This window comes from Microcaecilia unicolor, chromosome 6, assembly GCF_901765095.1.
Source record: "Microcaecilia unicolor chromosome 6, aMicUni1.1, whole genome shotgun sequence".
Taxonomy (NCBI): domain Eukaryota; kingdom Metazoa; phylum Chordata; class Amphibia; order Gymnophiona; family Siphonopidae; genus Microcaecilia; species Microcaecilia unicolor.
In genome coordinates this window covers 168,808,267-168,821,412 of record NC_044036.1, presented here as the reverse complement: position 1 = coordinate 168,821,412, position 13,146 = coordinate 168,808,267, and the positions used below count along the sequence as shown (strand labels likewise).

The window sequence follows — 13,146 nt, the reverse complement described above, 5'->3', positions numbered from 1 at the left end:
ACGGGATCTGTGTCTGACTATAGAAAACTACAGGCAAAACGATTGGAAATCAAGGCCTTGCATGAGGCGAGTCTCAAATTTGCGCATGCAAGGTTAAATCAGATTTATTATGAGTGTACCAATAAGCCTGGAAGGCTGCTGGCCTCCAAATTACGAAAATTAAGAGTGGACAGACACATTCTCAGACTTAAGGATGACAAGGGAGCCATGCTCCACAAATCAGCATCGATTAGAAACCGTTTTGCTAAATATTATGAGTTGCTATATAAGGAGGATGCTGCTGTACAGACGGGGCAAATCGAGGACTATTTGAGGAACATAAATATGCCGAAACTGACTGACTCAAAGCGGGAAGAATTAGAAGCTCCAGTGCGGGTAGATGAGGTCATTAGGGTAGTCAAAGCATTACCGACGGGTAAGGTGCCAGGCTTGGACGGTTTCACAAATGAGTTTTATAAGGCATACGTTCTTGAACTGGCACCTTACTTAACAAAGATTATTAACTCAGTGAGAGAGGGGGCTCCCTTTCCTAGATCTATGATGGAGGCATGGGTGGCAGTAATACCAAAGCCTGGTAAAGACAATACTGACTGTGCTTCTTATAGACCCATATCTATACTAAATACAGATATTAAAATAATGGCGAAGATATTGGCAAACCGGTTGGGTCTAATGCTCCCTGGATTGATTCACCCAGACCAGGTGGGCTTTGTAGCAAAGAGACAAGCAATGGATAACATACGCCGTACGATAGATTTGGTACATGCAGCCCGGACGAAACATCAGCCCTTAGTGCTGTTGGGATTGGACGCGGAAAAGGCGTTCGATCGAGTACACTGGGGCTACCTGGATAGGGTTTTGCATAAGACGGGAATAGGGCAGATTTTCAGAACATGGGTTCAAGCACTATATTCCTCGCCCCAGGCGTGTGTAAGAGTGAATGGGGGAACCTCAAGCTCCTTCACTCTAGAACGAGGAACCCGGCAGGGATGCCCGCTGTCCCCCTTACTATTTGATTTAGCTATGGAGCCACTGGCGGTAGCTATCAGGGAAAACGAAGATATTTCGGGAGTAAGGGTGGGATCGCATGAATATAAAGTTGCTCTCTTTGCAGACGACGTGCTTTTGTCCCTCACAAAGCCTCTGATCTCCTTACCAAATTTAATGAAGGAGATTGGGGATTATGCCAAGATATCAGGTTACAAATTGAATGTTAGTAAATCAGTGGGATTAGCGGTTGATATATCACAGGAAGTGAGGGATTCCTTGCAAGAAAACTTCACCTTTAAGTGGACCAGCAGTGCTTTAAGTTACTTGGGGGTGAAGATTTCAGGGGATTTGTCTGAGCTGTTTGCGGTTAATTACCCTGCTCTTAAGAGAGAGGTACAACGAGATCTGGACAGATGGCAGACCATGAGTCTATCTTGGTTTGGACGTATCGCTGCTATCAAAATGAACATCTTGCCACGGTTTCTGTACCTATTCCAGGTGCTCCCATTGTGACTGCCTAGGTCCTTTATATCGGGACTGCAGGACATGTTGATTAGATTTGTTTGGAATCAGAGACGACCAAGATTGGCCAGGGCTTTTCTTTACCAATCCAAAAGGCAGGGAGGACTAGGAGTTCCAAACCTGCTCTGGTACTACACAGCGGCGCAGGCGAGAGCGGCTGTGGATTGGTTCAGAAAAGAAGATTTTAAATTGTGGGTTACATTAGAGCAAGAATTGACGGGTTCCAGATCCCTTGGCCACTTGATGTGGATGCTGAATAAACATAGAGGAAGGGTGGATAAGTTCCCCCCAACAGTTCAGACCACATTTTATTACTGGGATCAAATGTTCCCAGAACGACAGCCTCCGGTATCTGGTTTGGCCCCAATAGTGGATAATCCCTTGTTCGAACCCGGTATCGGCAATAACACGTTTTGCAGATGGGCAGAGGTGGGATTGGACATGCTAGGGCAGGTACACACAGGGGAAAATCTCATAACCTTTGACACATTGATGGATGACTTTGGGCTTAGGCCCAGTGATCATTACGCCTATTTGCAACTGTCTCATTTTCTGAAAGCATCAAAATATAGAGAGTGTATGTGCCGTGAGATACATCCGCTGGAAGAGGTATGTGTAGCTCTAAAGGGTTCGCGAGGACTGATTTCCTTCCTCTATAAATTTCAGGGGGTGAATGCCAAGCCTTCTCTCCTACATAGGAGGAGATGGGAACAGGAGCTACAGTTCACTCTATCAGACATGAATTGGCAGAATCTGGAAAAAAAGATACTGAGATCTTCCTTAGCAGTGACATCGCAAGAGAACGCTATTAAGGTGTTCTACCGTTGGTACCTGACACCGGTACGGTTACAACACATGTACACTAGCGTGTCAAGGGAGTGTTGGAGGAATTGTGGGCTACCAGGTACTATGGGTCACATTTGGTGGTCATGTAGAAAGGCGCAGGCATACTGGAGGGGGGTACAGAATCGCTTGCAGATGTGGCTTGGACGGTCTGTGCAGTGGCATCCCCTCGTGTTTGTATTAGGACAGAGACCAGAAGGTGTCACCCCTGACCAGTGGCTATTGATTAGGGACTCACTACATGCAGCTCGGTTGAACCTAGCACAACACTGGAAGTCTCCGAAAGTCCCATCACTGGTGCGATGGATAACAAAACTACATTATATATGTGAGATGGAGAGATTAACTGCAGAAAAGCGAAAAACCAAAGCCAGATGGGCGAGGATTTGGGAACCATTCTTAAAGTGACACTAGCGATGAAAGGTATGAATAAGTGTGAGAGGGTGGGGGGGGGGAGGGGAGGGAGGGAGGGGAGAGAGAGAGATGAGTACCGGTAGGGAGGATCGGCTCTTGGGGGGGATTCTAAATATGTAAAAAATTGGAAAAAACTTGAAGTGTATACAGTTTTGAATTAAGCATTGATGTTTGCTGGTGTTTAGCTATGTTCAGACTATGGATGTGATTTGAGTTGACATAAATGCAACATTATGCTATGTACCGAGTTTTACGATGGTTGTACTGGTTAAACATTTTCTAATAAACACTTCCATAAATAAAAAAAAAAAAAATTAATCTTCAAGCCATCCTCTGAGCACCAAATCTCAAAAATGTTGAAATTTAGATGCAAGACTCTCACTGATTTCAAAAGGAGCAAATAAAAAGTTGTTTGCGTGCAAACAAGGCTTTTTCCATAAAGCAAGTGATTCCCAAACTTTTTACTACGGTGAAACCTCTAAAATATTCTTTTATACACCGAGGAACTCTCAATTTATGCAAACATATATGTTCACACAAAAGATTCTATAATCTAATTCCTTGAGGAACCTCTGAAGATTTGAGGATCCCAGTTTGGGAATCACGGACATAAAGGAATCATGTATAAAATTGAGTGGAGGCATTTCAGAATCTAAACGATACTAACTGGATGCTTGTCTATCACTGTGAAGACTTTGCACTCATTCTGTTGAAAACTACATGAACCATCAAAAAACTACACCATCTATGCCCAACTCAGTAGCTGCACTGTGCACTGGCTAGACCTGCTTGGGGGCAGGGGGAAATAGGAGATGAGAAAAAGACGCATGTACAAATGCAAACTTACCCCCCTCCCCCCAAAAAAAACAAAACAAAAACTAGAAGGTGTGGTGGCAGGGCTGAGGATTCACCTACACCTACCTACTATACAAGTAGGACCTAATGTTCTCTTTTGCTGACTCAAAGCTCAAAAGCGCAAAGCCTATACAAAAAGAAGAAATGGTTATGACTTTTTTTTAAACAAACAATCCATAAAACACACCTACAACAATACTAAAAAATAAAAATGAATCAAAAGACAACCCACACTTAAAAAAAAAAGTGCCTGTGCACTCTGGGCACCTGCCAAAGGCAGTGATGCTCAATTGCTCTGAGCACACAAAGGCTGTCTTTTTTGGCTGTGGGTCTTCTTTTGATTAATTTTTTAAATGATTTTTACGGATGTATTTTATGGGCATGGTTATGATCATTGTTTACATATTCTTCTTTTTGCACAGGCTTTTCCCCTTTGGGCTTAGGGTCAGCAAAAAGAGAATGTTGGGTCCTATTTGCATAATAGGTAGATGTTTTGTATACAGAGTATGATGGATCATTCTACTCGTTGGAAAATTCTTATATTGGTGCAACACAAGGAATCACAACTTGCAAATAATATAAAACAGCTACTAAAATTGTGTACACAAGAGAATTTTAAAAATAATCTTTCTGAAAATAAAACTTTCAATGAATTCCTGTTTTTCCCCACTGAGCAGAATTATTTTTTCATGGTAGTAGTGGTTCCAAATGGGTTAGATTTACAAATACCATGACAGGAACAGACCTCACTGCAAGATGGGGTACACTGGGAACAATCTCAAACTTTCAAATTTACTGCTAGTCTGTGTCATAATATCAGGTTGCTGCATTTAGGAGTCTTTTTTCTAATGTGTTCTAATGGATTTAGAGCGCACTAAATGCAAAGAAGCACATAGGTATGAAACGGGCTTCTTAGCATTTAGCGCACGCTAATCATTAGCACCCCTTAGTAAATGGACCCTTAGAAAAAGAATGTTATTTTTGAATTCCTAAGAAGCTGTAAGACAGCAAACCTTGCTTTAAGACTTACCGGTTTATGCAGTCTTCCAGCAATATACAGAGACTTCCAGTGAAGTAGATCTTCAATCAGGGTCTTCGTGCTAACAACACCGTACTTGATAATCTAGCACATGATATATAAAACACATATATGTATAGTAAAATACATATATCGCATACAGGGCTTCTGGTTTGCAGTGTTTAAAAATAATTAAAATCACCAAATTCTCCACCTCTTTGCCCATTTGGAGAGATATTCAAATTGGTGTGTTTTTAGAAGTTGCCACTTTTCATTTTAAGTTAAAAATGTTAAATGAAAACCTTAAAAATATATACAGGTCAATTTTCAGTAAAATGATTTGGGAATAACTAGAAATGTCTAATCTAGACATTCAGCAGACTATACATCACAGCAAACCAAACACTGTATCACAGAACTGTGCAGAGACTCAATATGACTCAATATTACTACTACTACTACTACAATTTAGCATTTCTAAAGCACTACAAGGCGTTCGCAGCGCTGCACAAACATAGAAGAAAGAAAGTCCCTGCTCAAAGAGCTTACAATCTAATGGACAAAAAATAAAGTAAGCAAATCAAATCAATTAATGTGTACAGGAAAGAGGAGAGGAGGGTAGGTGGAGGCAAGTGGTTACGAGTCAAAAGCAATGTTAAAGAGGTGGGCTTTCAGTCTAGATTTAAAGGTGGCCAAGGATGGGGCAAGACGTAGGGGCTCAGGAAGTTTATTCCAGGCGTAGGGTGCAGCGAGACAGAAGGCGCGAAGTCTGGAGTTGGCAGTAGTGGAGAAGGGAACAGATAAGAAGGATTTATCCATGGAGCGGAGTGCACGGGAAGGGGTGTAGGGAAGGACGAGTGTGGAGAGATACTGGGGAGCAGCAGAGTGAGTACATTTATAGATTAGTAGAAGAAGTTTGAACAGGATGCGAAAACGGATAGGGAGCCAGTGAAGCGACTTGAGGAGAGGGGTAGTATGAGTAAAGCGACCCTGGCGGAAGACGAGACGGGCAGCAGAGTTTTGAACCGATTGGAGAGGGGAGAGGTGACTAAGTGGGAGGCCAGCAAGAAGCAGATTGCAGTAGTCTAAACGAGAGGTGACAAGGGTGTGGATGAAGGTTTTGGTAGAGTGCTCGGAAAGAAAGGGGCAGATTTTACGGATGTTGTAAAGAAAGGAATGACAGGTCTTGGCGATCTGCTGGATATAAGCAGAGAAGGAGAGAGAAGAGAGTCAAAGATGACCCCAAGGTTTCGAGCTGAGGAGACAGGGAGAATGAGAGAGAGCCATCAACAGAAATAGAAAAAGGGGGGAGTGGGGAGGTGGGTTTGGGGGGAAAAATGAAAAACTCGGTTTTGGTCATGTTTAATTTCAGGTGGCGTTGAGACATCTAGACAGCAATGTCAGACAAGCACGCTGAAACTTTGGTTTGGATGCAAGGTGAGATATCAGGGGTAGAAAGGTAGATTTGGGAGTCATCAGCATAGAGATGGTAGGAAAAGCCATGGGATGAGACTAATTAACCAAGGGAAGAAGTGTAGATAGAAAAGAGGAGGGGACCAAGAACAGAACCCTGAGGTACACCGACAGGCAGAGGGATAGAAGTAGAAGAGGATCCACCAGAGTGAACACTGAAGGTGCGGAGAGAGAGGTAGGAAGAGAACCAGGAAAGGACAGAGCCCTGGAATCCAAGTGAGGACAGGGTATCGAGGAGTATGCTGTGATCGACAGTGTCAAAAGCAGCGGAAAGATCAAGAAGAATGAGGATGGAATAGAGACCTCTGGATTTAGCCAGTAATAGGTCATTGGAGACTTTAGTAAGCACAGTTTTGGTTGAGTGGAGAGGGCGAAAACCAGATTGTAGTGGGTCAAGAATAGCATGTGAGGAGAGAAAATCAAGGCAGCGGTGGTGAACAGCACGCTCAAGTAATTTGGAGAGAAAAGGGAGGAGGGAGATGGGTCGGTAATTAGAGGGACAAGTAGGGTCGAGTGAAGGCTTCTTAAGGAGAAGTGTGACCACAGCATGTTTAAAGGCAGTAGGGACAGTTGCAGTGGAAAGTGAGAGGTTGAGAATGTGACAGATAAAAGGAATAAGAGCAGGTGAGATGGCATTAAGAAGGTGGGTGGGAATGGGATAAGAGGAACAGGTGGTACATTTTGAGGAAGAAAGGAGAAGTGTAGTTTCCTCTATAGTAACTTCAGGAAAGGAGGAAAAGGAATGAGGGGAAGGAGATAGAGGGGAACAGACTAGTGGAGGGAGAGGTGGCGAGGTAGAGAATTCAAGGTTTATCTTTTGAACCTTGTCGTGAAAGAATTCAGAAAGGGTCTGTCTGAGGAGATAATGAAGGGGGAGTTGGGGGAGGGGCACCTTGAGGAGAGAGTTCAATGTGGTGAAGAGAAGTCGAGGGTTAGAGCCAAGAGAGTTGGTCAGTTGGATATAATAATCCTGTTTGGCGTGTAAAAGAACAGATTGGAAGGAGGTCAGCATGAACTTAAAGTGTAAGAAATCAGCAAGGGCCCGAGATTTCCGCCAGAGGCGTTCAGCGGAGCGGGTTCAGGAACGTAGGTAGCAGATATTAGAAGTCAGCCAAGGTTGGGGTTTTGTACGCCTTATAGGGCGGGTCATCAAAGGTGCAAGAGTGTCTAAGGCAGAGGATAGAGTATTGTTGTAAGAAGAAACAGCCTCGTTGACAGACGTGGATGGTGTCACAGTAGAGAGGCGGTTCGAAACACGGGAGGATAGAGATGAAGGGTCAATATCGTGAAGATTCCTAGATAAATTAGATAAGATAGGATGGGACTGGGAGGGAGGAGATTTAAGTGTGAAAGGAGAAGATGAGATCAAGACAGTGACCATTTTGATGAGTGGGGGAGGTGGAGCATAGTTGGAGATTAAAGGAGGATGTTAAAGCGAGTAACTTGGAAATATAAGAGTTGGAAGGATCATTAGCAGGAATATTGAAGTCACCAAGGATGAGAGAGGGGGAGGAAGGATCATGGAAGAAGGCAAGCCAGGCATCAAAGTCACTGAGAAAGGATGAAAGGGACTTATCAAGGGGACGATAAATCACCGCTATTCGAAGAGGCAGAGGAGAGAAAAGGCGGATAGAGTGGACTTCAAAGGAGGAAAAACAGTAAGATTGAGGTGGAAGAAGGGGTTGAAATCTGGAGGAGGGAGAGAGAAGTAGTCCAACACCGCCCCTGCGACCAGCAGGGCGAGGAGTATGAGCATGACTCCACTCTACGGCAATTAATCTTTACTATACATACTAGGAAAAAAGGCCCATTTCTGAAACCAATGAAACAGGCGCTAGCAAGGTTTTCCTCGGAGTGTGTATGTTTGGGAGAGTGTGTGTGAGAGTGACTGTGTGAGGGAGAGAGAGTGAATGTGCGAGTGTGTGTGTGTGACAGAGAGAGAGCGAGACTGGGTGCGAGCGTGTCTGCGAGAGAGAGAGAGAGTGTGTGTGTGTGAGAATGAGAGTGTGTGCCATGAGCCTCCCCTCCCTTCCTCCCAGTTCCAGTGTCCCCTCTCCCTCCCTCCGAGTTCCAGAGTCGTTGTCCCCTCCCTCCCTCCAAGTTCCAGGGTCGTCCCCTCCCTCCCTCTCTCCGAGTTCCAGGGTCGTCCCCTCCCTTCGAGTTCCAGGGTCGTCCCCTCCCTCCCTCCGATTTCCAAGGGACCAAGTTTTAGTTTCCCCCCTCCATCCCTCCAAGTTTCAGATCCCCTTCCCCACTCCCTCCTTCACTCCGAGTTTCAGGTTCCCCCCTCCTTCCCTTCCAGTTCCAGGATTCCCCCCCCCTCGGAGCGCAACGTCACACGCATGAGGGTGTCGTTGTCCCTCCCTTCCTCTCTCCCTCCCTTCCAGTTCCAGGCCCCCTACCTCCAAATTTTAAAAGTCATCTTCACTTACAAAGTTGGGTTTATGGTGGCCGACAGCAGCAGCGGTAACAGGCGTGCAGCTCGACCCTTCTCTCTCGCTCAGCTCTGGTCCCGCCCTCATTTCCTGTTTCCACAAGGGCGGGACCAGAGCTGAGCGAGAGAGAAGGGTCGAGCTGCACGCCTGTTACCGCTGCTGCTGTCGGCCACCATAAACCCAACTTTGTAAGTGAAGATGACTTTTAAAATTTGGAGGTAGGGGGCCTGGAACTGGAAGGGAGGGAGAGAGGAAGGGAGGGACAATGACGACACCCTCATGCGTGTGCCCCCTACCCCATGTTGATATGTTGTCTCATTTACATTGTATTTTGAACATCACATTTGCTGTGTTTAAGCAAAGGGAAGTAAATCATATCAAATAAATAAACATCCCTATTAGGTATCTAATTCAGGCTCCAGCCTAGAAGTTGAGCATCTTAAATAGCTATTTAGGAAACTCAGACAAGCCAGGGAGTAATTTTGCATTTCTAGCAAACTTCAGTGGGAAGATGGCCACTTCATCTCTTACCTTACCATCACAGGGTACTAAAGTATTGTAGTAAACCCCCGCTCCATAGTTGTTTTGTAAACCACTGATCTTTTTGGGTCCAAAATATTTCAGGAATGAATAATGGCTCCTGTTCTGTTTTATATTCATTCCATGCCAGGTAATAGGATCATCTACAGCAAATACGAAGTCCATCATATTATTCTAAAAAAAAAAACCACAAAAAACGAGAATATGATTTGTATGTGAACATTTCTAGAAACAACACTCAGTGCAAGTGTCAAAGAACTAAGCAACTCACATTATGAAAACAATGTAACAAAGCTTCATGCAAGACGAATGATAAACAGGTAGCGCTAGATTTACTGAGGTGAACTACGCACTTCCGTGCACTGACACTGTCCCATAATATCACAATGCAACAAATAACGTTGTATGTGTGTTACTACACCTTTGCAGTACTAGTCCCTTGGATAATGTAATCTGTAGTTTTAATAGAAAAAAAACTAAGCTACTCTTGTTTTATTTGGATTTGACTGCATTCCTGAGGAGAATAAAGTTTTTAAAACTGTCATTCTCACCATCAGCAATCTAAATAAAATAGGGTTGGGCTGAGTTTCAATGGGAACTGAAATGCAAGGAGGCATCAAACTATTATTATAGAGCCTGATCTTATAGCAGGATGCCTACATGTGAGGGCCAAAAAAAGATGCCTACTTTAAACCAATTACAAAGTCAACATGAGTAACCTATGCACCTTTATGAAATAAGCACCCAGAACCAGCCCCTGCAGAAAACAAGTGGTGTACATGTATGTGTGCACTCATGTACTCTATAAAATATGTAATTGTAGGTCCTAATATCTCAAGTAGCAGGGGGTATCAATACATAATACCTTCAATAACCCAGCGCTTTACAAAAACTGTTAAGCAGGTACCATCACTGCAAATTAAATTCTTACCTAGACTGGACCTCGGTAGCAACTCTTTTCACATGAGGTACACAGCCTCATGATTTGATCAATTCATCATTGGTCCCATTAATAGCTCTGACATATTTGATGTACTCTTTATTTAAATCAAAAGTTTCTATAAACTGTATCTCAAATGCTCTTATAAATAATATCTGAGTCAAATAATATCTCAGTAAGACTCTCGTCATCAGGAGAGAAACTTTTGGTTTAAAGTGTACATTGACAGAACTGATGATAAATTGAGCGAGTCATGAGGCTGTGTACCTCATGTGAAAAGAGTCAATATCGAGGTCCAGTCTAGGTAAGAATTTAACTTGCAGTGATAGCACCTACTTAAGTGTTTCTGTAAAGCACTTTGTTGAAGGTATTCTATAAATATGTACATATATATTGCAATTCCTGCTCGACCTAAACTATGCACCCAACAATGCCAACATGCAGCACACATATATATGTGCCATCTTGTCACCATGCATGCATTTATATACACATGAATGGCCACGGATTTTATGAAAGGCCTTTTCCACATGTAAAACAGGTTTTTGCATACCGAAAAACCTTTTATAAATTACCCTATACAGAGATATAAACTGAGGGGCCCTTTTACAAAGCAGCAGTAAGCCCACTGCGGCTTACCGCACGCCAGTCCGAAACTACCGCTGGAATACCACAAGAACCAAGTGGTGGTTCCCATCACTAGCACGCTCCATTTCCAGCGCTACAAAACTATGTGCTATTTTTGTAGAGCTGGAACTTAACTGGCGGTAATTGGGCAGCAGTTACCTTTGGGTTAGCAAGGGAGCCCTTACCGCCATCTCAATGGGTGGTGGTAATGGCTCCCCACCGAAATGTCTGTGCAGCAAGTGATCACTTACCGCACGGCCATTTCTGTTTCCCAAAAGTTGATAGCCTTTTACCCGCTGTTGTAAAAGGGTTCCTCAGCGCAAATCAAAAACATGCACTGACACTGCAGCTTAATAAAAGGACCCCTAAGAGACAAAGATGTTGTGTATGGCACAGCTAGAAATAAAAAGGGCATGTTTTCAAAAGTCATTTACCTGGGTATCTACAATGTCTGAAAAGTGCTCACACTGAACATGGTAAAGAGTACCCATGGGCTTTGTACCTCCAAACACAGTTTTGAAAACAACCATAAAGCATACAATTAAAGTAGACCTAAGAGTAAAAGAGGAAGCAGCAGTGTCAAGAAACCGGTCAATCAAAATTGTTGTGTGGGATGGAGGAGGCAGCAATAGTTTTTCCTATTCCTTTAGGCTTGGGCTGCACTCTTGGCATTATGAATCTTCAACAGGCTTTTCCCCTATTTTATGTCCCTTCCAATTCACTTAGGGGTCCTTTTACTAAACAGCGGTTACCGCTCGCTAAAAGGGAGATACCGCCGGGCTACCGCAGAGGTTCAATGGTAGTTCCCACCCCCAGTGTGCATCATATCCGGCGCTACAAAAACATTTCTATTTTTGTTGTGCCAGTGTGTACCCAGTGGTAATCAGGCAGTGCCGCCCACTGCCCGGTTACCGCCAGCAATGGGTGGCAGTAGTGCTCCCCCCAAAATGGCCACGCGGTGAGTGCTTCACTTGCTGCATGGCCATTTTCTGAAAAAAAAGAAAGACCTGCCTTTTACCCACTGTGGTAAAAGGGGGCCTCGGCATTTGTCAAAAACACGCGTCGACAGTAGCATAGGTCTCCTTTTGCCACAGCTTCGTAAAGGGGGCCTTTAGACTAGTTACAGCAGGACAAGGGCCATGCAATAAGGCTCCTTCTGGAACACTGGAACCGATGCAGAAAGGTGCTCAAACCGCCACTTGAAAAATATCCCTGGTGTCTAGAAAAATATTCTTTTATATGTCATCAGTTCAGATGGGAAGAGTGTCACTAGAAACCAGGGATGTTTTGTTTTGGGAGGGGGTGCTAGGGGTGCTTCTAAACACCAGGGATGTTTTTTGGAAGGGGAGGGGAGGCGGAACTAAGTATTTTGTCATTTCTGTAATTATGCACTTGATAGTTTAAGTTTATTACATCCAGAAGAATACTACCAATGTGCAGAATATTAGTTGTCACAAAATTACCTTTGGACTCTCTCTCCCTCCTTTGTTGAAATACAAGTATGCAAAACGTTCTATATTAAAGCTGTCAGAAATCATACTATCTATACAGTTGTCGTTTTTATAGCAATACTGCTTTTATGTGCCACTTATCTACTTCTACTGCTCTATATTGAGTAGAAGTGTTCCTGCTATCAACTGGGTGAAGCTATCTACAAATACTAGTGCAATGGAATGCTTAAACAAAGAGGCAGGAACGGTCAGTAATCACTTATAGACACTACCTCTAGAACGTGTCTATTTGGTTTTAGCCATTAATTATGACTTACCTGACTATGCGACGTCCCGGACTGCCTGAACACTCCTGATCCATAAGCAAAAGCTAGGCTGATGTCTTGCGGAAAACAAGACAGGATCTTCCTGAGGGTAAACCCCGTACTCTCCAGAGCCGGTAGCATCCTGAATAAACCCCGCCTGGCTAACTTCAAAATGAAACCCTCATGCTACAGCACACAATTTACTCTAAAGCCTTAAAAGAATAAACATAAACTACCACCGTGAGCAACTCACACCAACTTCCTTCTCCCTGTCAACCCTGCTGGAGGATAGTGAAACACCGCTTCCGGAAATACAGCAAAACGTCGTTTTTCCATTGGTCGCGCCGACAGCGTCTCAAAGCAGCTTCTGATTGGTGTATCCTGCTTTATCATGCCGCCCACCAGCGCGAGACTCTCCGCTGATTGGTGAGAATCTGAGTCTGCCCTAATATCCTTTGTTTGTTTGTTTGCTTGCTTGCGTTGCGGATGCATGGGAGGCGCTGGGCGGCAGGTGGGTGTGAATGCTCGACCTGGGGGTGTGTCTGTTTCGGGGATGCAAATAAATGAGCCAGTCCATAGGGGCAGGGCTGCTGTGTAATCTCAGAGCTGTCGACTTTTTTGTGTCTATAATATTATCAACTTTTGTCTGCTCGTGCTGCCTTTGTATCCGACAGCCTTGTCATCTACTACCAGATTCTGATAACTTTATTGGCATGATAGTTTTATATATGTT

General features: G+C 44.0%; 1 protein-coding gene across 1 annotated transcript in view; it reads right to left on the bottom strand.

Annotated features, from left to right (window-relative positions):
- TAMM41 (TAM41 mitochondrial translocator assembly and maintenance homolog) overlaps positions 1–12,709 on the bottom strand; it is a 128,659-nt gene extending 115,950 nt beyond the window's left edge. The window contains exons 1-3 of the mRNA XM_030206201.1: positions 12,426–12,709; positions 9,082–9,264; positions 4,655–4,747 (exon numbers count right to left, since the gene is read on the bottom strand). Of these exons, the coding sequence (XP_030062061.1) occupies positions 4,655–4,747; positions 9,082–9,264; positions 12,426–12,554 (405 nt within the window). The 5' untranslated portion in view covers positions 12,555–12,709. The remainder of the gene's footprint in view (positions 1–4,654; positions 4,748–9,081; positions 9,265–12,425) is intronic.
- Positions 12,710–13,146: the final 437 nt, after the last annotated feature.